The 25453-nt window shown below is 39.2% G+C and overlaps 2 protein-coding genes across 2 annotated transcripts; one reads left to right on the top strand and one right to left on the bottom strand.

Moving 5' to 3' along the window:
- Window positions 1–42: 42 nt before the first annotated feature.
- On the bottom strand, window positions 43–13718 carry LOC128029330 (uncharacterized). Its single transcript, XM_052617072.1, has 6 exons — window positions 13592–13718; window positions 7215–7255; window positions 6760–7107; window positions 5258–5527; window positions 520–570; window positions 43–371 (listed from the first exon to the last, which is right to left on the bottom strand). Exons 1-6 carry the CDS (start codon window positions 13606–13608, stop codon window positions 292–294), a joined length of 807 nt encoding a protein of 268 aa, XP_052473032.1. The 5' UTR covers window positions 13609–13718; the 3' UTR covers window positions 43–291.
- A 773-nt stretch (window positions 13719–14491) lies between these two features.
- Window positions 14492–23827, top strand: LOC128029327 (putative lipid scramblase CLPTM1). The gene is made up of 14 exons (XM_052617069.1): window positions 14492–14641; window positions 16497–16630; window positions 17348–17471; window positions 18544–18702; window positions 18884–19001; window positions 19186–19271; window positions 19375–19495; window positions 19605–19849; window positions 20775–20868; window positions 20940–21130; window positions 21230–21325; window positions 21424–21559; window positions 22336–22503; window positions 22620–23827. The coding sequence occupies exons 1-14, from the start codon at window positions 14588–14590 to the stop codon at window positions 22796–22798; spliced, it is 1905 nt and encodes a 634-aa protein (XP_052473029.1). The 5' UTR covers window positions 14492–14587; the 3' UTR covers window positions 22799–23827.
- The last annotated feature ends 1626 nt before the right edge of the window (window positions 23828–25453 follow it).

Below are 25453 nucleotides of genomic sequence, written 5' to 3'. Positions count from 1 at the left end.
TTAAAATGAAAAAATGAAAAAGGTAATTTTTTTGTTGCTGTATTTGTTTATTTATAATCAGTACATTTATTATGCCTTAATTCTATAATTTAAAATTATTTGAATAATTCAGTGTACAGTAAACTATCCACTAGTATCCACACACAGGTTTCAGGTATTCACACATTAGTGAGCTTTCATAGATGCCAAGTCCGAGAACACCAGACTTATGAAATTCAGTATATGAAACAACTTGTCCCATAATATAGTCTAAAATAGTTTCAAGTAATATGGAAAATATAATTTAAAACCTTAATTCATTTGAAGCATTAGATTAAATGTGAGGAAAAGAGTAATGAGGCTTAGAGGAGGCATACTCATTGTAGCTTGACCTAAAGCAAAAAAGTGGGAGGGAAAAATCTATAAATATCAAAACTGAAGGAAACAGTAATTTCTTCCTTCACAGTCAAAGTATGTTTAATCCAAATATGTTTTTATTAGCTTGTGAAGAAATGTTTACACTATTTGTGTACAGCTTACCTAATGCAGACTGCTTTTCCAGAGCCTCTGTTTCTTTTGTGAGCACAGGTTCTACAATTGAGAAAAAGACTGAGATGAACAATTTCGGTCAGAAATACGTTTTGAAATGTTTTTTTTTTTGCTTGACACTTAGTGATTTTTGTGTGGCATTAGCTATGTGAACACAGAAATCATTATTTGGATATGTTAAAGGGTCAAAAAAATAAATAAATCACACTCTACTCCTTCATGGTCAAAAATGACTGACACAGTAAATGAATGGGAAATGCAGGTTATCTAAAGGCTAAAATATAGAAGAGCGTACTGGCCCACTTCAAGCACTGCTTTTTAACCTAAACCCAACCGTCACGGAAAACTTTCTGCATTTTTACAATTTCAGAAAAACTTTTGTTTACTAGTTTAAAAAAAATGAGGACGTCCCCAAATAAAGGTTTTGGTTGTTTTTGTCAGGTTTTGAACACTTTTGGGTACAAATTTGTCCCCAAAATTTGGTTAAATAGGTACACACACACACACACACACACACACACACAGAGGTGCACTCAAGTGCTATAACATTACAACAAAACTGTGACGGTTGGGTTTTGGGAAAAACACAAAGTGAGGGCAGGATCCAATTGCAAGTACGGGTTTATTTACAGAAGGGAAAAAATACAAAATAAACAGTCGTGAGAGACAAAACCAAACAAAAGAGGGAACCGGATGAAACGGATAGGAAACTCGGAGGAACAAGAGGGTAAGGGAAAACTCGGGAGACGAGCACAACTCACACATAGGGTAAGGACTCCATACAGATGACAGAGAAAGACAGCTATACATAGGGAGACTAATGACAGAGGATTGTCAACACCTGTGCGATTCTAATTGGAGTGCAATTACTGTGAAGACACAACCAGACTAGAGGAATTAAAGTGCCTATGGTGAAGTGCCTAAGGAGAAGTGAGCTCACTAGGGAACACCCAGGAAAACAGAGACTGAGAGCGTGACATTACCCCCTCCCCTACGGAGCAGCTCCCAGATGCTCCACCTGAAACCCAAGAAAACCCAACAGAAAGAGGTAGGAGGGAGGTGAAGCGGCGGCGGACTAGGGGGAGGGACGGAGGGTCAGAAAACAGGGACAGGAGAACCAGATAGAGTGGACAGAGACAAACAACCAGGTGGAATGGAGAGACAAAAGACAGGACAACCAGGTAAAAATGGAAAAAACAGAGACTGAACAACCAGATGGGATGGAAAGGCAGAGACAGGAAGGTGTAACACAAAACAAGGAGTCCAGGAGGGTGGTGGACCGGCGGAGGGAAAAAGGGGAGGGACGGAGGGCCAGGTCCAAAGGAGGAAATAGACAAACAAATGCAAACAAAAACATGGGTAAAAGGAGGACATTAGGTGATGCCCACCCGGGCGGAACAGAGGGCCATCACATTCATGTGGTCAAGGCAGAAGCCCCCCCAGGGCGGAGCGGAAGACCACCACATCCTCGCAGTCAAGGCCGGAGACCCCCAGGGCGGAGCGGAAGACCACCACGTCCTCGCGGTCGAGGACGGAGTTCCCCAGGGCGGAGCGGAAGACCACCACATTCTTGTGGCCGACCCCATGGGAGGACGAAGATCACCGGTGACTTGACTCAGTCCTCGAAGATCACCGGTGACTAGCCTTGTCTCTGGAAGGCCATTTATGACTAGCCCTGACTCTGGAACGGCCTCGGCCTCCGGAACAACAGCGGGCACCGCCTCGGCCTCGGGAACAGCATCGGGCTCGGCCTCGGGAACAACAGCGGGCACCGCCTCGGCCTCGGGAACTGCATCGTGATCGGGCTCCGCCTCGGGAACTGCATCGGGCACCGCCTCGGCCTCGGGAACTGCATCGGGCTCCGCCTCGGGAACAGCATCGGGCACCGCCTCGGCCTCGGGAACTGCATCGGGCTCCGCCTCGGGAATTGCATCGTGCTCCGCCTCGGGAACTGCATCGGGCACCGCCTCGGGAACTGCATCGGCCACAGCATCGGGCACCGCCTCGACCTCGGGAACTGCATCGGGCTCGGGAACTGCATCGGGAACTGCGTCGGGCTCCGCCTCGGGAACTGCGTCGGGCCCCGCCTCGGGAACTGCGTCGGGCCCCGCCTCGGGAACTGCGTCGGGCCCCGCCTCGGGAACTGCATCGGGCCCCGCCTCGGGAACTGCATCGGGCACCGCCTCGGGCACCGCCACCGCCTCGGGCACCGCCTCGGCCTCTGCATCGGGCACCGCCTCGGGAACTGCATCGGGCACCGCCTCGGCCTCGGGAACTGCATCGGGCACCGCCTCGGGAACTGCATCGGGCACCGCCTCGGGAACGGCATCGGGCACCGCCTCGGGAACTGCATCGGGCACCGCCTCGGGCACCGCCTCGGCCTCGGGAACAGCGTCGGGCACCGCCTCGGGAACTGCGTCGGGCACCGCCTCGGCCTCGGGAACTGCATCGGGCACCGCCTCGGCCTCGGGAACTGCATCGGGCACCGCCTCGGGAACTGCATCGGGCACCGCCTCGGGAACTGCATCGGGCACCGCCTCGGGAACTGCATCGGGCACCGCCTCGGGCACCGCCTCGGCCTCGGGAACAGCGTCGGGCACCGCCTCGGGAACTGCGTCGGGCACCGCCTCGGGAACTGCGTCGGGCACCGCCTCGGGAACTGCGTCGGGCACCGCCTCGGGAACTGCGTCGGGCACCGCCTCGGGAACTGCGTCGGGCACCGCCTCGGGCACCGCCTCGGCCTCGGGAACAGCATCGGGCACCGCCTCGGGAACAGCATCGGGCACCGCCTCGGGAACAGCATCGGGCACCGCCTCGGGAACAGCGTCGGGCACCACCTCGGGAACTGCGTCGGGCACCGCCTCGGGAACTGCATCGGGCACCGCCTCGGGAACTGCATCGGGCACCGCCTCGGGAACTGCATCAGGAACGGCATCGGGCACCGCCTCGGGAACGGCATCGGGCACCGCCTCGGGAACAGCATCGGGCACCGCCTCGGGCACCGCCTCGGGCACCGCCTCGGGAACAGCATCGGGAACAGCATCGGGCACCGCCTCGGGAACTGCATCGGGCACCGCCTCGGGAACTGCATCGGGCACCGCCTCGGGAACTGCATCGGGCACCGTCTCGGGAACTGCATCGGGCACCGTCTCGGGAATGTCCACCTGGACGGCAGCGGCCCGCTCGGGAACGTCCTCCTGGACGGCAGCGGCCCGCTCGGGAACGTCCTCTGGACCTTGAGGAACGGCAGACGCCCGTCTCCTCCTCCGTCCTTTATGATGGCGAGTCGGTGGCACCTTATCAGGAGACTCAGCCGTTGAATTGGTCATCTTGTACTGTGGCGCTGGACTGGCGGCCATCTTGTACTGTGGCGCTGGACTGGCGGCCATCTTGTACTGTGGCGCTGGACTGGCGGCCATCTTGTACTGTGGCGCTGGACTGGCGGCCATCTTGTACTGTGGCGCTGGACTGGCGGCCATCTTGTACTGTGGCGCTGGACTGGTGGCCATCTTGTGCTGTGGTGCTGGGTTGGCGGCCATTTTGTGCCGATGCACAGGACTGGCGGCCATCTGGTTCCACGGCGCTGGCTCGGCCGACCTGCGTCTCCCCTCTCCTCTCGGGACAAACTGGGGAACTGGCAGCCCCCAACCGAATCCCGGGTCAACGGTTGCCCACAGTGGAGATCGCTGCCGGACCTCCTCCCGGCTGTTTGTTCCGGAGCGACCTCCCCTGGTTCCCCGGAACACCACTAGGCGAGAGCCCTCGAAGCCACCCTTCTCCCGCTTGCTGGCTGGGGAGAACATGGCAGCAGACAAACCGCTGGATCCTTGTTTGATGGAGTCCTTCTGTGACGGTTGGGTTTTGGGAAAAACACAAAGTGAGGGCAGGATCCAATTGCAAGTACGGGTTTATTTACAGAAGGGAAAAAATACAAAATAAACAGTCGTGAGAGACAAAACCAAACAAAAGAGGGAACCGGATGAAACGGATAGGAAACTCGGAGGAACAAGAGGGTAAGGGAAAACTCGGGAGACGAGCACAACTCACACATAGGGTAAGGACTCCATACAGATGACAGAGAAAGACAGCTATACATAGGGAGACTAATGACAGAGGATTGTCAACGCCTGTGCGATTCTAATTGGAGTGCAATTACTGTGAAGACACAACCAGACTAGAGGAATTAAAGTGCCTATGGTGAAGTGCCTAAGGAGAAGTGAGCTCACTAGGGAACACCCAGGAAAACAGAGACTGAGAGCGTGACAAAAACTGATACAGAAAAACCTGACACTTTAAAATAACATTTCAAGCAAAAAAAATAAAAATAATAATAAAATAATCTTGGAGAGTGTCTAAATACAGTATATATCCAAATCCACAATTTAATAAAAATCAGAAGTAATTATGTCTAAAAAAAAAAACACTAGAGAATGTTTGCCTTTTATGTATCTAGTGGTCAAACCATGGCATTACATATGGATTTCCTTTACCTCCCACCACAGATGACACTAATCTGCTTTCTAAAATGTAATTATTCTGTAACAAATATACTATTTTCAAATTGAAAAATTATCATAATTATTTTAATAAATATTGTGTAAATACTATAAAATTATCTTAAAAATATATATATATTGAGCAAAAAAAACCTATTACACTGTAATAAAAAAAAGTTACATTTCACTGCTAAATGTACATAACATGTAAAGACTCAACAAAGGTTTTCTACCTGTAACTTTGACCTTCACTGTGCTGAGAGCCAAACCCTCCAAGTCAAGAACTTTGTATGTTCCAGAGTTGCTGTTCGTAACCTTCCTTAGAATCAGCTTGTTGTCTCTCTTTTTCAGATAATCTTTGTTGTTTATGAGTCCATCTTTCTCCCACAGGACTGTCCAGTTGGTTTCAGTACTGTTTTGAAAAATCACTTGCTCAGCTTGATGTGTATACAGATCCAGGATCAGGTCTGCCCCAGTCTCCACAGATTTGATGGCCTTGTGATCTACCATGGGAAGAGCATCAGTTTAGAGTTAATCATTATAGATAACAAAAATAAGTATATAGAATTATTATACTTAACTAAAACTAAAATCGCAAAACAGAATTTTCGTTACTAGAAATAAAATAAACATTAACTTGAATAAAATAAAATATTTTAACTTTTTATTCACTTTTATTTTGCTTCAGCAAGTTGCAATGGCAACATTTCTCATGTACGTATATTTAACTTATTGTACTTACATTTTTTTTTATTAAAAATAAATAAAAAATAAAAACAAAACAATATTACTAAAACTTTAACTAAAAAAATATTATAATTCTAAATATTAATATAAATTAATAATAATATATATATATATATATATATATATATATATATATATATATATATATATATATATATATATATATATATATATATATATATATATATATATATATATATATATATATATGGATTGTGATTTATACTGATCTATTTATTCCAGGTTCAATACAAAAGAAACTCAACAACATTGTGACATACTGTCAATTACCAAAAAAAAAGAAAAGAAAAGAAAATCCAACTTAACCTGTGCTTTCGTTGAAACTTGCAAAAAAGCTAAACTTGAGGTAATGATGAGGCACTTACATTGGTAGTTAAAGGGACCACATTTTGGAGGATTTAGCACAAATGCACATCATAATTTTATAAAAGAACTTTAATTCTTCAGCTAAAACATGCATTATGTGAGCTGAAAATATTTTAAATATTTTAGGTGTTAAGTTATCATGCCAATTCACTTTCCATTCACTAGTGTCTCACTCTAACCTAGATTTTTGCTATATTTATTAAAGAAAAGGAAGAACAGTCTAAATATTTTTTTCTCCTAGTAATAAATATACATTGTAATGATTAGTAAATCAAAGATTATTGGAGTATGTTTTGTGAGAAAATACATTTCAGTTTTTCTACTTCAACATTTTTTATTCAATGTTTTTTGTAACTGATTGTCAAATTTACTACACATTTCTAAGTGAAAATTTTTTCTACTTCATTTTTTTGTCAGTCTTATATAATACAAGTGATGTCGATTGAGCTTAACTTTTACCAAACACAGAATATTTATTTAAAACTGCTATGAATATAGATTATTTATATCTTTGTTTGTGTTTTCTGAACACACACATGTGAATGTTTTGCCTTTGATATACTTTGAACAGTGCTGTGTTCAAGTGTTAAAGTGCCCTCACCAATAACTGCAAGATGGACACTCTGAATGAAAATTCGGTTCTTGATATTGGATTCACCATACACCAAGTAACTCTCATAAATGCCTGCATCACTGAATCTGACATCCTGCAAGAACAAAGAGCAGTTTCCTCTCACAAGCAGTTCCTCTGGGACATCTGCCCGGTCTCTATAAGCCTCCCCCTGAAACTGATCCTGTCCCATCCTCTCCAACACTGAATAGCTTATGGTATGCCATTGAATGTGAGGCGTGTGATCAGACTCCAGGTGTGATGCCACAGAACATGGCAGGACGGCTGGCAGACCAACTTTTGATGACGTATGTACAACCCCTGAGAAGGGAGAGGAGCCTATAAGCACAAGTTCAATGAAATAAAAATTATTATTTGACATTGAAATAAAGAGCAAAATGATTATAAATAATAAAGTTGTCATATTTTTGTCATTGGCTACTTACTGGCACAAATGATAAGCCATAGCATCAGAAAGGCTGAAATCCTAAGAAGAAATGTTATAAAATATAATTACTGAGAACAGAACCATGAGAACAAAATTTAATTTCACAGCATTGTGTTCTATTAAGTGCTTCCTATGGCAAGCCCTATTAGCTTTTAATGTAACTGCATTTTTACTAGTAACAATTCAGTTTGACAGCTCTTCAATTCAATTGTTACTAGTAACAATTCCCATTAAAGAGCTGTATAAGTCCCGATTGCATTAGAGATCTCTGTAATTGAATTAGAGTAATTGAATTGAATATTTACTCTCCATATCCAGCCATATGCAAGCTGGGAACTAACAATCACTGCCAAAATAAAACTGTAAAATTGAGCTAATTCTATTAAATAAATTAGATAAATTTTTTCAGTGTGCAAAGCTTTAGAAATATATATATAAAATGCAACTACAACCAGCAATGCTGGGTTTATTTAAAGTGCCCATATTATGCCATTTTTAAAGTTCCTAATATTGTTTTGAGGCTCAAAGTTTACATGCATGCAAGGTCAAAAAGCACTTTTGTTTTAATTTCACTGCATTTCTCAATGATTTGTAAATGATTCGTACAAAGCAGCTCTTAAGCCAAGCTCACGCAGTGCCATTTTTAATAGTCCTTTGTGATTGTTGCTTGTCACAGTATACAAACATGATCCCCAGGACACAATAAAATGGATGTTCACAAAAAGACTTGTCTGGGGTTTTATGTCATCAGTCCATGACCTGCATTCTCTCACTATGTTAGCTGGCAAACAAAAGCAACATGTAGCTTTAGTTTTGTTAATTACATGCCATGATTAAATAAAGAATTAAAAATAAATAAATAAATGAAGATGACGTGTGGAGCAAGTCATGGCTGGGCAAAAGGGGACTTTATGGACTTCCAGTTCAACAGAGAGAACTTGAGGAAATGTTGTTATTAAAGTTTAAACTCAATACATTTTTCTTCTTCTTGTACTGTCCACCTGACTCATTTCCACTGAGTTGGTTTGAAGTTGTCGTGCTGTAAGGATAAAAGAAACTCAGAACTTTGATCTCCTGAGAAACAGGCAATACAAACATACACAGGCATCTTCGAGACACCCCACAGAGTAGAGGTGCAGGAAACACCTCTCTCACATTATGTTATCAGTTCCTTTTCATCCCCTTCCTTTCCCATCCCCCCTCCACTCAGTTCACTCAGAATGGTCAATAGTGTAATGTTCTACATGAATGCAAGTAATATTTTCAGTCATGTCTGGTATCGTTTGAATAGTGTCAGGGTGAGTGGTACAATGGTCTCAATCTTACAAACGTAGACTAAAAGATCCTAAGATATTTTGTTTACTGTAACGGGAGTGCCATTTTTTCAGGGTCTTCCATGTAAATTACATTCTGTTCCCTTTGAGTTGTAAACTACCCTGGTCTGGGACCTTGGTTAATGCAAATTCCAATTGTTTGTACGTGCCTTCATGTACGGGATGTTTTATTATGTTTTTGTATTTAAAGGATTGCGGCAAAAGGATCAGGGCCTTCTGTAGCAAGAATGAGCCCATAGCATGAAGTGTGTCCACACATGTTATATTATGTATTTTTCCAAAAGTCAGGAATGAATCTTTTATTCTTAGATTAATCTTTGAGAATTTGATGTCTTGTATTGATTTGATATCTCTGAATTGGCTTTGTAATTGGCATACTTACCTGACTCATAATAAATTGTTACATTTGATTTACTCTGAAATTATTTTCTCAAGTAGATTAAGTGAAGGCGTATGTTACCGCAAATCTGCGTCCAGGGTTAGTACATACTAAATCTCAGGTTTGATGGCGAACAAGGCACATCAGGTGAAATTATAGCTTCCTGACTAACTGCTTGACTTTAGTTAAGTTGTTATGCAGTTGCATTAATTATGGGGGGCTAGAGAAAATTCTATTGAAGTATTAGCATGGTTTGGGCATATTTATAGTACTAGCCATAAACTCTGGTTATTGTCTCACTATATTCAAGTTGTTATATAATTAGATTAATTATGGGGGCTAGGTAAAACACGATTGGAATAGCATATTTCACAGTGCTAGCCATAACCTCTGATTATTGTTTGAGCTTTAACTAAGTTGTTACAAAGGTGACTGTAGGGGGCTAAACAGAACCACTATTTAAAGAATGACAAGCATTAGGCGGTCTATTAAATAGTTAGTCATAACCTCTGACTAATGATCAGAGTGGAGGGTTTGGGATCATGGGGTACATGTATACTGTACATTGGCCGGCATGATACACCCTGAGTGACATAGATTCCTAATGAACGAGTAAATATAAAGTAAAGAGTTAACTAGAATAATCAAATGTCAGAATAACAAGTTTGCTTTAGTTTATGTAGGTGCACTTGTGGAACTGTATCAGAATGCCAAGTGAAGGTGAAAACCTCTGCTGCGACAAAGTACGACAGGTATTAGTATTATTTTTCTGCATTTGGGTCATTCTCACGAAACAGTTGAAACGCCATGTCACTAGTGATTTTAGATATTAAACATGCAATTTAGTAATATATAAAACACCATAATAAAGACAATACTGTTCTCTACCTTGCACAAAGAGTAATTTCAAAAGAGGAATTAATTATTTTTGCATTTTATTGCATTTTCTGCTGAAATTCTCATTACCGCAATGCGTCCAGCTGTATCTTAACTTATGTTATGTTGTCATTTAAACAAACTACAATTAAATATTCTGAAAAAAGTAAATGGATATGCTTCTATAATTGTTCACATAACAGAAAAATGACAGACTGAATATTCATGTATAATAATAATGATACAATAGTGGAAATATAAAGTGTCCATGACTAATGTTCTCATCCTCCGCAATATTTTTTGAGGGTCATTTACGCACACAAATTTTTTTAAATATAAATCTTGATTTTAAATTAAGCAACACATGAGGCAGAACCTTCAAAATACCAACAAGATAGGCAGATATCTTCATATTGTTCAAGTTAAAAGTGTAAAATTCTCTTGTCAGAACGTGTACACGACAAATTGATTATCATCACCGAAACGGGTAGTTTTCCACATTTAGAAAAATATTAGATTACAAATTTTCTATGAAAATATACTTCATTAATGACTGATTATATACACAGAGTAAAAATTTAGCTAAATTATCATGGCTTCTCTGTTGTTAGCAAAACATGCTAAGACACCTCATCCTCCGCAACACCATTTTCACTCACCGCAACAATTTAAGGCCAGTTGCGGTAGAGAGAACCTCTTTTTCGGTAATGAGAATTTAATCATACAGACTATTGTTAAATATATATAATGAGTTATTAAATTAAATATTATTTAAAAACAAAACAAAAAAACTTAAGCAAAGGCTAGGGTGACCAATTTCAGAGAAAACGTTTATACCAACCCACCAAACCCCAGGAAGGAGAGCGACATTATGGGTTAGAGGTTACAGCAGGAGTAGTTATCAAAAATTGTTGGGAAGCCTACACAAATGTTGGTGCATCTATCATTATGAGGACTTTCTATAAGTGTAATGATTTTTATACTGAGCAACAGAACTTGATGAGCAGAAGAGGCTTTAAAAAAACTTTTTTTTATTTTTTATTATTGATGCTAAACTTTTGAATGGCAGTGTATTTAAATATGGAAAAATGCAGCAGTTTTAAATTCTAATTCAAAAACAATTATTATAGAATGGTTAGGGTTAAATTGAATGAGAAAAAGAAAAATATATTGTGAATCATCTTTTTAGGAATGAGCAATTTTGGAAAAACTTTAGGTTCACACTTGGGTATACTCTTTACCAGAACCAACTCTTTCAGTAGAAAGAAAAAAATCCACTTGAGTTATCATAGACTACATTCCCACTGTCAATGACTATTAATAAATAGTTATTACATAATTATATGATTATTACATAAAATATAAAATAAAATAAGAAACATTATTTTGTAATAATGTATTGTGAATAATTTTTTAATAATAAAACTAAAATTACAAAACTAATATTAGTCTTTTTTGTTTTCTAACATTACACTATTAAGTATTTATTTTTGCGGAAAACCACAGGGTACCCTTTAAACTGCTTCTCATAAAACCTATTCATAAAGCAGCTGTGACAGAATTTTACTAAGGAATGGGGAGAAATCTTAAGCTAAGAAAAAGAGTGAGGATGACCTTTTTGGTATGGATGATGTCAGCATGATTACTAACTACACCCACAGTGATTGGCTGATAAGGGATGGGTCTCTGTCAGTTATTTTATAATAGAAATATTGTCGAATGAGATATCATGTTGCCATAATCAAATAAAGATTTCAAAATAAAAATGTTGCAATATTCAAAGTTTGAACTAGAGTGTCACTAATTAAACAAGCATATGTTCAGCTAATTGTCAGCTTCTACATGTCTGCATCTTATAAATAATTGTTATATGTATAAGCAGCCTTTTAATTAACAGACTAGAATTATTATGGCTGATATGACAGTAAGATTTAGTACAAAGGTAAAAGAAATCCAAACTGGATTGCTGTGGAAACAGCCATTTTAGGATTGTTTAGGATTTGGTCTTTGTGATTTAGGTGTCCTCTTGACTACCACTAACTTTTCACAGATTTAAGAGCTGATTTTTACATAAAAACACTTTATGAAGTACTCGAAGAAGAAGCGAAGAGTCCTAAAGATGTAGAGTTAGGAGCAACATTTAGTTTCACTTAAAATATTTTGTGAAAATGGCCCCTGGTGTTTATACCCTATGTTATCTAGTTATGAAGCACTGCAAAATAATTTATGCCAATATTATCTAATTTATTTTCTACATTAAATATTATTTGTTTGACTATACCAGCAGGTATTGCGGTAATGAGAGAAATAATTGAAAATGACATAAAAATGTTATTATAAAAATATATTTTATTCCAGAGTTTCAAGTAACTGTGCATGACTGTTAATAAACCATTTTTAAAAATGTGAAAATGTATTATTTTTCCCCACATCACTGGACTTTTCAGAGTGTTACGGTAATGAGATTTTTAAGGACATGTTTTGGAAAATATGTTCAAAAAGTTGTTAAATTGTCAGTAAAACTTTTTTAAATTTATGGTCACTGACACTTCAGACCCGGCTCTTAATGCTTAAAAAGAAAATTTGTTGATACAAACATTTTTTTAAATGTCATGTATGAAATCTTTGAAACTACAATTTCGTGAGAATCACCCATTTGCTGAGCATTAGATGCCCCTTTTATGATGAATAAAATGTAAAATGAAGGTCAACCACTGATTCTTTGGAGCCTCATCATTTGGAAGTGAAAATAAAACAAATTTACTTTCACATTGTAGCACACACTTAGTCTGGTAATACCAAACTCTGCTACTTCGCTTTGCTTTATAGACAGAGTCTTCTTGTTCGGGCTTCTGTTTGCAAATGCCGGGAATATTCTCCACAACAGAGTGAATAGCATCCCGTGTCTTCATGTCCGCTGTCGTTTTCGATTTCCCTAACCTAAACTACAATCCTAAATTCGGCGCTTAGCGTCTACGTCACGGCTCTCAGTCCGCCCTCTGTTCGTTGATTGGCCGGCTGGTTTGGAGCCGGAGGAAAACTGGGAGATGGTTTGCTATCTCAGACGGAGTTCAGAAGCGAACTAAAATTGAGCTGAAGTACAAAGTACGTAGTCAGGCTAGGACGCAGTGTCTTCTCAACATAATTGTAACACACAGAAATGCTATTTCAGAGCGGGTCAAGTTGTTTGAGGGCGCACAACATAGAACATAGGCAGGCATTATACAATGTATTGCCGAGTGACATTTAGCCATCACGTGGGATTCAAACTTGCTGGCAACTCCTTTAGTTGATTTGAGTAGATTTTTTTTTAAAGAAATAATAACTTTATTTACCGTCCACTGTCGGGCTTATAACTTTGCATATAGTTTACATTCACAGACACCTACATTACACACTGCATGAAAGTCATTATTAGAAGTGGCACAATAGGGGCATTTTAACGCTAAGTCGGCTTGCCATACGCTCCGCATGCGTTTGAACGCGATTTGCGCCCAGTTTCAGATTCCTGGAGCAGCAGCTGCGTTGATGACGGACGAAACGAAATTTACACTCAATCTAGACCTCAGCCTAAAAGCAAACCAGCAAAACCAGAATATATCTGATAACAATCCGTTGGCATGAATATTCGGAGGAAGAAGCAAATGGCAAATAAATTGTTTTCATGATTATATATCCATTCTCTTCAACGTTTATATCGATAAACCTATTTTATTCATTAAAAAATTAACACAGATTTCCTCAGAATATCATGTAGTCTTCTACTGCTATAAAGACGTTTCTTACCAGTTACTTCCGTCCATCTCGCATTTGTGTCCTGTTTCTGGCAGGGATGTAAATGAGTGTAAATGGACCAGAAGCGAATATAGGCTAGGCTATAAATCTCTCTATTCCCCAAAAACGAAACTTACACGTGTGATTCAGTCAAAACGGTTTTGAGACTATAATTTGATCTAATTTCGTGCCTCTGGAAAAACATTGTGACATTGTATTAAAGTCGAACTAAATAAGGATTTAGATTTGTGTGGAGTGTGGAGTTTTTATTTGAAGTGAAAAAAAGAGAATGTTTTTATTTAATGGTATTTTTTATAGAATAATGCTTTGTCAAGCCAACATAGCCTAATTAAACAATATATTATTTAAGATTAATCTTCTTCTTCTTCTTCTTCTTCTTATTATTATTATTATTATTATTATTAATACTAGCTATATTGAAACGCCAATAATGTATTGCATGCATGCAGGACTTGACTGGGATTCAAATTTGGCCCTTGACAAATAGGCTACAGCCCATCTTGCCGACAAGTTGCCCGTGAATGTTTTGCTTCGTTATAGGGCCTTCAATCGGAGTAAATAAATGAATAAATAAAACTGAGGAAGACTAAAATAATTAAAGACATTAGGCCCACTAAATTAAATGCACATCAAGTTAATAATGCAAATAAAATGCACTTGACAGTGAAGCATTGATTTTTAGCAAGAATGCATAACATTTAATTTGTCATCATTTCCTCACCCTCATTCACAAAAACAGCGCTTTTCTCGTTTGCCTCGGCTGTTTCAATATAAACTGACTTAATTGGTTTAATATCACATTGCTATTCAAAAATAAAGGGATGCAAATGTAAACTAAATAATAATTTAAAATAAATAAGAAAAAATATTTATAAAAAAAAACGTTTCAGCGTTTTTGAGACGAGATGTTTGAAACAGAAAATCTCGCGATATATCAGATTACAAAACCACACTGAACCACATCAGTGTGCGATAGAGACAGGTAAGATGGCGGCGCAGGAGACTCAAGCAGCACAACAGCCGTCCGTGAGCAACGGAGAGGTAAGAATAGACGTGTCAACGGACAGCTTTAATATAACAGTTAGTCCACACGTTCACGAAAGCAAATACTTGTTTCGTGTCAATTTAAGAAAGAAATCCAGATTGCCGGTCTGAATCAGCGACCGTTTCAATTCGGCTTGCTTTGGGGCAGAAATGCTACGTTACCTGAGTCACGAAGGGTCTGTCAGATTGTAGGGCTCATTTTTACCGGCACATGCCATTTTTACAAAACAGATCTCAGTTTATACCACTGATCTACGACAGAGAACGTATATATATTTATATATATATATAAATATATAGGCCAGTGGTTTATACCATCAATCTATTTCACAGGCTGTATGTCAAAGCCTAGTTAACTGCTTTATTGGGGCATCACCATTTTTAAACGCGCGTGTGTTGTCCTTAAACGCTGGTAGACAGCTGACGAGGCTTTGAGAAAAAGCATATGTTATAGACTGCTGTTCTTATATTTATCTACGTAGTGTTATTAGCTGATGTCTGTGAGTTTATTAGTGTTAGCATGCTGGCTAACTAGCTGCTTCGCTCCTCTGTTAGCTTCACATGTCAAAGCAGTTTAGAGATGGCAGTATTGTGCCACCCTGGTCATTAATCCGCCAGTTAGACCTTATTGTGACAAAATAGCACGTGTCTTGGTGTAGATAGAGGAACTGTAAGTGGTGGTGAGACGTTTTGTAATGATTGTAGCGTGTTGTGTGCAGTCAGCTCTTTGGGTAATTGGTTTAGGTCAGGGGTGATCAGTCCTGTTACTGGAGATTTGCTTTCATATAGAGATTTATTGGAGTCGTGTTCCTGTTGATATTTTCTAAACAGATGTGAGCTACCAAATGTAAACGAGTGGATAACAGTTTCTCAGAATTTATTTTGTAATCTCATGCTTGTTAATTTTATGGAAAATGCAGAAAACTGTTCTGATGTCCTTCCATGACCACGAAGCATCAGGTTCTCCACGTTTTCCAGATAGGCCTTTCCAACACCTGGGATTGGGTTGACCTCAGCCACTTCATCAGAAAGCTACAATGGATTTTTGTTTTGGGTGCATATGGTAAACAATAGAGGTCTCAGGACAGAGCCCTGGGGTACCTCATATTCAGAATTAGGAATGGCAGTGATTGACTGTCCACATTCACTGTTTGAGGGTTCAAACAGTAAGTTCAAGACTCACTAATACCGGGTTTTAGGAAAATATACTCCACTCCAGTGCATAAACACAAACAGTGATAGCAACCAAAGGTCGATTATACATGTTGTTGCCTTCGTACTAGGGCTGTAGAATTAATTGAATTTCTAATTGTGATTACAGATACAGATGCTACAATTATGAAATCGTTCAAAGTGGCAATTAATTGTTAAAAGTCTACTTATGTTATTCTGCATGCTTTAGTGTTTTTTCTTGCTAAAGGTTATTTTAAAGGGTTTTCCATTGGTTTAATTTTCAGTTTTAGTATAACATTATAATAACATTCATATTTTAACTTTTTTTATTTAAAGAAACCAGTCGAATGTATACTTGACATTTGAGGCTTAAGACTATAAAAAGCAATACAAGTTTTTTGAGTTAAAGTGTTTTAAGCTTATTTTCATATAAAAAATATGGCATGCAGTTTCTTCAAACAATGGTATATAAGTATCATTCAGAGTAAATTGTGATAATCGTAATTAGCTAATAATCACAATTCATAAAAATGCCAAGAATAATTTAAAGCAGAAAGATAAAACTATCAACTTGTGGTTAAAAACAAATCAAGGATCAGAGCTCTGAAACTGACATGGTCTTTATATTACAAAGAATACTAAATCTTTATATATAGTAAATCACAAATTCTCTGTGCAGGTGAGCAGTAATGGGACAGCTGCCTCAGGTCAGGTAGCTCTGACAGATGCGACTGCAGAGGACCCCCAACAACAACAACAACAGCAGCAACAGCAGCCCAATGCCTGGCAGGTGATCAAAGGTGTCCTCTTCAGGTGAGTCCTCAATGATGTGCATTTAAATGTTTAATCAAACGTCATAATTGTTTTTTTCCTGTCTTAATGTGTACTTCAAGAACTCCCTGAACTTTGGTCTTTATTTGCCGGAGGTGATTTGTTTTTGACCGTTGTAAAACTGTGATGTGCTTGGTACTTTTAATAATCATATGGTAGTGTTCAAGCTAGGTGTGCTGTTTGCCAGTGCATTTGAAGAGTTTATTTGGTAACAATTATTAATGACGACATCTGGGTTTCTGTAGAATCAAACTAGGTTTGAGAATTGTCAACTTTGACTGGAATTGCCTACTGAAGTTTTGATATTGTTACAAGCCCAGCATGAGCCCTGAGGGAGCTGTATTACTAAACCGATATCCCGTGAGAGGAAAGCAACTGAACTCCTGAGCTGTTCCGGGTGCTTTAATTGATGTCAGGGGGGTTTGTTAACTTGTGTTAAAATCTATACATGCAATGCATTAAGTTTGTCACAATTACAGTATTTACCTTCTCCAGCGATGTTTTTATAAATTAACTTTTCTCTTATTTAAGGTGGGGTGCTACATGCTGTATTTCACACACACAAAAAACTCAAATCTGTTTCATATCATTGATGATAGTGTGTGGCAACAGCATTGCATCATGAGTTTGGGGATTATGCTTTCAGAACATCATAGTACAAGTCTAATGTGAGTCTGCTCTTGTGTTTGTATCATCCAGGATTTTTATCATCTGGGCTATAAGCAGCTGGTTCCGCAGTGGTCCATCAACTCCAGATCCTAACACTCCTGCTGGAGCTGCACGACTGCCCAGCCGAAACCTCTTCCCCAAGGACACCCTTATGGTATTCATAATCCAGACTAGGGTTGTGACAGTGATGAAATTTTCCCACCGGTTAATCAACGTGTGACAGCACCCCTAATACCGGTATCAGCAGGGCTGGTGGTGGGGGCTTGTGTTCGTTGGACTTTTCTCTCTTTTCCTTGCTTTCCTTCACTTATTAATGGCTTATAAATGCTTGTGCACATTTTACTTCCAAATCAATTGCTTGAACGGACGACAACAGAACAATGCAATGCCAAACTCTCTTTTAAGGCTTTATGAAACATAGAACTATATTAAAGGGGTCATCGGATGCCAGTTTTCCACAAGTTGATATGATTATTTAGGGTCTTAATAAAAAGTCTGTATCATAGTTTGGTTAAAATTTCTCAATGGTAGTGTAAAAAAGTAGTGTTTTTTTTTTTTTTTTTACCCTGTCAAAAACAGCTCTTTTCAGAGCAAGTAATTTTGTAGCATTTTCCTTTAAATGTTAATGAGCTCTGCCGACTCCGCCCCAACCAATGACCCCTTTAACAAAACAAATAAAAATATACCATGCTATAGGCCTAATAAAAAATAACTTAGACAAAGTTGAAAAAAATTGAAAATCAGCAAACACAGTGGAACCAAATAAATAAGAAATATATAGCGCTTATTAGCAAAACGAATAAGAAAGCTTGGAGGCACAGCATACACTTTAAAAAATAAAATAAATAAATTGCACAAACTTTAAATAAAGTAAAAATCAACAATAGACTGTAGAACCAAATAAATAAGAAATTAATATATATTTTAAAAAAATCCACAATCACCTTGGTTAAACGGGAAAACTCAACAGGCTTTTTAAAATCCCAAATATCGCCAAAGCAGCGCTTTTGCATTGCATTATGAAATGCCGCGATGGGCAAGTGACGTAACCATTGTTGCAGCTTAACACCAGTAACAGTGTCAACGTCCACTATCTCAGCAAGCCTAATCAAGACCTTTCCCATCTGCCTTTAACATGTATAACATGAGCAGGATCTCTAATCAAGCATTTAACCAAATTCTCAGGTTTGTAGCTGCTTTGGTAATTATTACCTGTCTTTTCACAGGATTTATATGTATATATCTCTGAGAATGAGATATTTACAGATTTTAACAATACAGAAGCCCTGTTCTGGTACCAGCCAGATCTGGTTTATGGAGATTGGACCACAGGGGAGTCGGGGGATGGCTGCTTCGAGCGTTACCAAGAGCTGGACATCTCTGAGGTGAGACGCAAATGCTTTCTAGAATTATGAACGGATTCGATCTGAGACTTGCATGGTTGTTTAAGAAGTAACATTGATTTTTGATTTGTACATGTTTAGTGGCAGTGTCGAAATCCAAGAATACGCTTCTCTTTTTTTTTTTGACATGATTTGCTTATAGTGTGCCTGTTTGTTTGCTCAGAGTGTGAAGCAGAATGGCTCTATATACATCCACATTTACTTCACCAAGAGTGGCTTCCACCCAGACCCCAAACGCAAGGGCCAGTACCGCAGGCTATCCACGGTCCATGCCACTCGAAGTGAGTGTGTCCAGTTGTTGCTTAAGTTACTTGTGTTTCATGATCTCTCACTCACCTCTGTTACACTTGTGTTTTTGCTGCGGACACATTTGACTATCAAAAGGCCTTAAATAACACATTATCAGTGCATGGTGAACCCTCTTTAAAGCCTAGAGCTTGTTTTCACACACTCCCTCTTCAACAGTGCTCAACAAGTACAAGAGGAGGAAGTTCCTCAAGACCAAGAACCTGTTGACGGGAGAAACTGAAGCTGATCCAGAAATGATCAAGGTAGGTAGATTGCTCTTGGCTTGTCTACCACCATATTTTTCGGCGCTGGGATTGCCTTCTCAGTGATTGACATGTATCTAAAGTTCTGTTTGTAATTTCTCAGCGGGCTGAGAGTCATGGGCCTGTGGAGATCATATCCCATTGGCATCCCAATCTCACCATCAACATGGTGGACGATCACACAGCTTGGGTGAAAGGGTCTGTTCCCCCACCTCTTGACCAGCGTAGGTTTTTTTTGCTGCTAAACTTCCTTATATTATTGAAACAATTTACCGGGCCGTAGATGAATCCAGAATCGCCTCTGGTTAACCTGGGCACTTCTTTTCCTCTCAGATGTAAAGTTTGATGCAGTGAGTGGAGACTACTATCCCATTGTTTATTTCAATGACTACTGGAACCTGCAGAAGGACCACCACCCTATAAACGAGACCCTGCAGAGTCTGCCCCTTCGGCTCACCTACTGCCCCCTCTCCTTGTGGCGCTGGCAGTTATACGCCGCCCAGAACGCCCGCTCCCCCTGGAACTTCCTGGGAGAGGACACTTACGAGCAGTCAGATGACGATCAGGATTCTGTGAAGGTCTGTTCTGCACTTCAAGAGAATATTTTTTATCGTTTTATAGATGCCAAGTTTCTTTTACCAGATATGTTTATAGCTGTATGTTTATGGATATTGGAATGTATAAAATGTGAACCTGATTTAGATTTTTCACAAATGTCAAATATAAAAATGAAATCTTATTTGAATTGATTGCTAATTGGATAATTTGTATTTAAATAATTTTTTTTTGTAAGTATAGATACATGACACAATTTGGTTGGTGTCAAAAGAATAGTAACCCACTGTTAAAACCCATTAAATCACAATTATTTAATAATTTGATTAAAATTGTTGATTTGGACCATTTAGATCACAATGGAAAAATGAAAAAGAAAAATCATTATTATAATAAGATTAGAATATTTAGCATATTAAATAATGATTATTATAATTATGGTTTTGGCTATTATGGTAAAATGCAGAAATAAAGTTCATTTTGGCTATTGGAAGCATTTGGAATCAGTTGATTGGTTGTCATAATGCATAACCATTTCCGGGTCCAGACCTGTATCTGATGCCAAAACTGCTGCTAATATACATTCCTAGTTTGCTGAAATACTATCAAAAAGTCACGATCCTACCCTTTATTTCCATAGTGAAATTTCAAATAGCTAGACGGTAATTCATCTTTCATGAAATATTAATTAATCAAAATATTGGTGTCCAGGATGCAGTGTACCCAGAGGCAGTAGTGCACACTGTGAGTTTTTAAAAGCTTGAATGTGCAATATGTATAAATAGTTTGCTCCTGTATTTTCAGTTCAGACATGAAAGAATCCCAATAAGCAGAAAATCTTCTCAGCCTGGATCATGAATGTTAATAAGATGATGTAATGTTAAAACTACAAGCAGAGTAACTTCTTTGAGAATTGGCTTAAAAGTATCTTGCTTGTTGTCTCAACAGGTGGCTCTGCTTGAGACCAACCCCTACCTCCTGGGAGTGACTATTGTTGTTTCCATCGTCCACAGCATTTTTGAGTTCTTGGCCTTCAAGAATGGTAAATGAATGCTGATGTATGTGTGTGGTAATCGACTTGAGGCTTGTGGGTTCATATCTATTTCTCTGCAGATATCCAGTTCTGGAACAGCCGTCAGTCTCTGGAGGGGCTCTCTGTGCGCTCCATCATATTCGGGGTGTTCCAGTCTCTGGTAGTGCTGCTCTATATCCTGGACAATGAGACCAACTTTGTCGTCCAGGTCAGCGTATTCATCGGTCTGCTCATCGACTTCTGGAAGATTACCAAAGTCATGGATGTCAGGGTGAGTTGATGCCGCCGCCAGGCATTTTAAATCGCTTCAATTAAACGGCTAGGCTTGAATTCTTGGATCTGGATGTTGATTTTTGTTTTCTTTTCCTAGCTGGACAGAGAGAACAGGATTGCTGGAATTTTCCCACGATTGACATTCAAAGACAAGTCCACGTATGTGGAGTCTTCAACCAAAATCTATGATGACGTAAGAGATCTTCCAGCTGCAGTTTAGAGGCGATTCATCAAATATACATCATTTATACCAGTGTTACGATTAATGTCTGTTTTGCTTTTCCCCCCTAGATGGCGTTTAAGTACCTGTCCTGGCTGTTGTACCCTCTCTTTGGGTGCTATGCAGTTTATAGCTTATTATATGTGGAACATAAAGGCTGGTACTCTTGGGTGCTCAGTATGCTTTATGGGTTCTTGTTAACCTTCGGTAAGTATAACTTTACTTTTCTAATGGCTGCATTCAACTGCATTTCTCACAATCGCAAAAATGCTCAGTCTGTAGCAACTTGTGTGACTAGTGACTAGATGCTTGAGGAAAAGGTCACAAAGGGGAATTCCACTTTTGCACCTTCAAGGCCCGAAGGATTTTCTACAGCTCTGTAAATCGAATAAGAGACCGTGCTGTCGTGTGTGAAATCCACTCATTAGCCTGAGGGGTGTGAATGCATGTTGACACATTCATATTTAATGGGTTTCAAAGTGAAATTAACAGGAAAACTTTTAGTCTTAATCCTCCGATGTAGCTTTTTGCCATGTTCCGAGTTAGTTTGTACTTTACGTTCATGCAGTTGGCAGATGCTTTTATCAGGATTTCTGTGGGTCATACATCTTAATTCACCCTTGCTTAAATCAGAATAGAAGGTCTTAAATTCATACATTTTTGGCATTAAATGTTGCATGCATTGCAACATGCATTAAAAGTTATAAAAAATTATATATTTTAATATATTTGAGCACAGCCATTAAAGCTATACTCCCATCAGGAGCATTGGATTTTTCTGTTGGCATGTGACGTTAAAAAGTGGTTTAGTTATTTCCTCAAGTCCTTTAGTTCTAGTCCTCAAGACTGACTAGTTGTTCAGGCGTCCCACTGATTTTACATTTGTTTCACACATTCATATTTTTCATTAGTTTTTATGAAGTGTCCAACTGTAAAAATTCAACTTGCCTATAATTCAAATGATAAATGTTTTTTTTCTAAAGGGTTCATCACAATGACACCACAGCTCTTCATCAACTACAAGATGAAGTCAGTGGCCCATCTTCCCTGGAGGATGCTCACCTACAAGGCCCTGAATACCTTCATAGATGACTTGTTTGCCTTCGTCATCAAGATGCCAATGATGTACAGAATAGGTTGTCTCAGAGATGGTGCGTGCTTATAAGTTTCCCTCCGACACTTTGGATTTCTCAATGTGATTGCTTCAGTTTAGTGTTATGTTAAACGATATGTAGTGTTAATTGGATGTCCCACCATTTCCCTACAGATGTGGTGTTCTTCATCTATCTGTACCAGCGCTGGATTTATAGAGTGGATCCCAACCGTGTGAATGAGTTCGGGACCAGCGGAGTGCAGCAAAGCAAGGACAGCCCAGGCCAGCCAGCAGCTGGCGACACAACCGCTGCCATCACAGATAAACCAGAGGGGGAGAAGAAGAATGATTAACCCCTTCCAACCCCCTCCCTTGCCCTCTGGTCTTGTGAAGGTGTGATAAGGCATCTTCAAGGCTGAGTTTATGTTTAATTGTCAGGGAAGGGAACTGGATTCATGGTATTACGTAAAAGACTGCAGGAAAAAAAAAGTTCAGTTCAGCGTTACTCCTTTGTGTGGAATCCACAGGGGGAAAAATATTTAATGTTGACTTCCTAAAATCATTCTTTTTCAGTCTCCCATATTTTTGCAGTCAAAGTGAAGTAAAATGTGATGTACTGTTTTGTATATTTTTGGGTTGGTAACACTAATCATTTGAAGGGTTAGGTGGTCCGTAATTAAATCCTATTGGCTGGAGTGAATAGGGCGATTGCAGTACATATCATTTAGTTTTTTGAAGTACAAGAGCGAGGAAAAGAGGCCAAATGCAGCCTCGCCAGTCTCCTGATTCTGTGTACTTATTTTCTGTTCATTCCATGTGTGAAGGGGGACCAGGAAGCCCTTGTGTAGTGTAGGACGGAGGTGGCCAAGAAAAAAAGAAGCCAATTCTGTTCAAATGCTACGCATGCGCGACGGAGACTTTCCGTGTTTTTAAAACAAGAATTGATGTTGCAAACTTGAACAAAAAATAAAGAAATAACAGCCTTGTAGGTATTAATATATAATTATATTAATATTATTAATAACTATGATGATTTCTTTTTTCTCTTAAGCCTCTGAATTTTCTTTAACCTGTCCTAAAACTGTATAGCATCTCAGCTTGTAAAACTTAATCATCCTGACATCAACTTGTCTAGCAATAGCTGAATTGCCAGTCTTCTCAATGCGAGCTAGTTCCATTACATTCACACTCCACGGCCGGACCACCATGAGTCACATCCTGGTTCTGCAACACATTGACAGTCCGATGCGTGAGATAAAATGTCTGGTTTGTCCTAATTTTCTTTGGTGCCGTACTTCTGAATTGATTGGGCTTTCTTTTTTGGTACGTTCCAAAATTAAATCACTCATGTTTATAGTAAAGCGTAAGTGCAGTTCAAATTTTGACATTGTTTTATTCATGTCTCAAGAGTTGTTAATTTGTATATTTGTCTTTTAAAAGGTGTGACATTGATCTCATTTTATATATATATATATATATATATATATATATATATATATATATATATATATAAATACCTAGGGAATAGTTAAAGTTTTGTTTACACCATATGAAGTGCATATTTGCTTCTCTGGTTTAGCATGAATCTCTGCCTTAAAACAAATGTTTTGTGGTTTCCAATGCAAATACTTTTGCTAACGTAATTACTTTTTTATATTTAAATAATATTAAATATTAAATAGTGTTCAATAATACTAAAATTGCTTGAACAGGTTGGTTTTGGTATAAACTAGCAGATTTACATTTTGTTGGACAAAAACAAAGCTCACGTTGTGAATTAATTGCCTATTTGTAGTGTTTTTACAACTTTGAAGAACGTGGACCATAAAAATAATTTCTGCAAGGCTTTGGCAGAATTTTGGATGATACACAGTCACCAGTCATGTGTTCTGCATTCTCACCTACTGAAGGATATAATCTAAAAATGGTCCAGGGAGCTGCAGAAAGCCAATTATGTTTTATAGAGCTGTTTTAATATTCACAAATGTAATCATGTTTAATATGCACTTAGATATTTAAGTTGTCTTAAAAAGGCAATTTACTGAAATCCTATTTAAACTTCTTCTGATACTAAATTTTAAAATGTATCTCCTCCTAAAGCTTTCAAGCTAGAACCACCAAACTCGGGTCAGACCTTCAGACTGGTCTGACTCTGGTTGCTATATATTTTCTAACTGATCCGGCTTACGGTTTTCGTAAACCAGACTATCAAATCCACCGAAAATCCCATAGACTTTCATTGAGAGGGTGAAAATTTTATAAGACTTATAATGTATTTTAGCTGTCTACTACCATGGCAAACCTGAAAAACCCTCTACTGAGAATACAGCTAAAACCAGCCTAAGCTGATCGGTTTCTTTGGCTGGTCTCCCAAGCTGGTGGTTTTAAATTGGTTTTGGCTGCTTTCACGCTGGTCTTAGCTGTTTTTTTTACTGAACCAACTGGTTTTAGACTACCATCACACTTGCTAGTCATGCTAGCAAAATGCTAGAGACATGCTAGTCATACTAGCATCATGCTAGTCACTTGCTAATTTTGCTAGCAACATGCTAAAGACATGCTAACAACATGTTAGAGACGTGCTAGCAACATGCTAACAACATGTTAGAGACATGCTAGTCATTGCTAATCATGTTAGCAACATGTTCGTCACTTGTTGTAATGTTAACAGCATTCTAGTCACTTGCTAATCTTACTAACAACATTCTAGTCACTTGCTAATCATGCTTACAACATGCTAGTCACTTGCTAATCATGCTAACAACATGTTAGTAACTTTGCTAATCATGCTTGCAACATGCTAGTCACTTGCTAATGACATGCTAGACACTTTCTATTCACATGCTAACTTCAATCTTTCTGGCTAGGCTTTTTCATGCCAACTTAAAGTTTGACCACAAACTTTACTATCTAGTTTTATTTGGTGTAATAACACCTGGTGACATAAATGCAGTATCACGTAAAAGTTTTCAGTCACCGATGTCATACGAAATGCTCTCTTTGCACTC

The sequence above is a fragment of the Carassius gibelio genome, chromosome A15 (assembly GCF_023724105.1).
Source record: "Carassius gibelio isolate Cgi1373 ecotype wild population from Czech Republic chromosome A15, carGib1.2-hapl.c, whole genome shotgun sequence".
NCBI classification, from domain to species: Eukaryota; Metazoa; Chordata; class Actinopteri; order Cypriniformes; family Cyprinidae; genus Carassius; species Carassius gibelio.
Note: the sequence above shows the minus strand (reverse complement) of the source record. Positions and strands in the feature narration are given on the sequence as shown.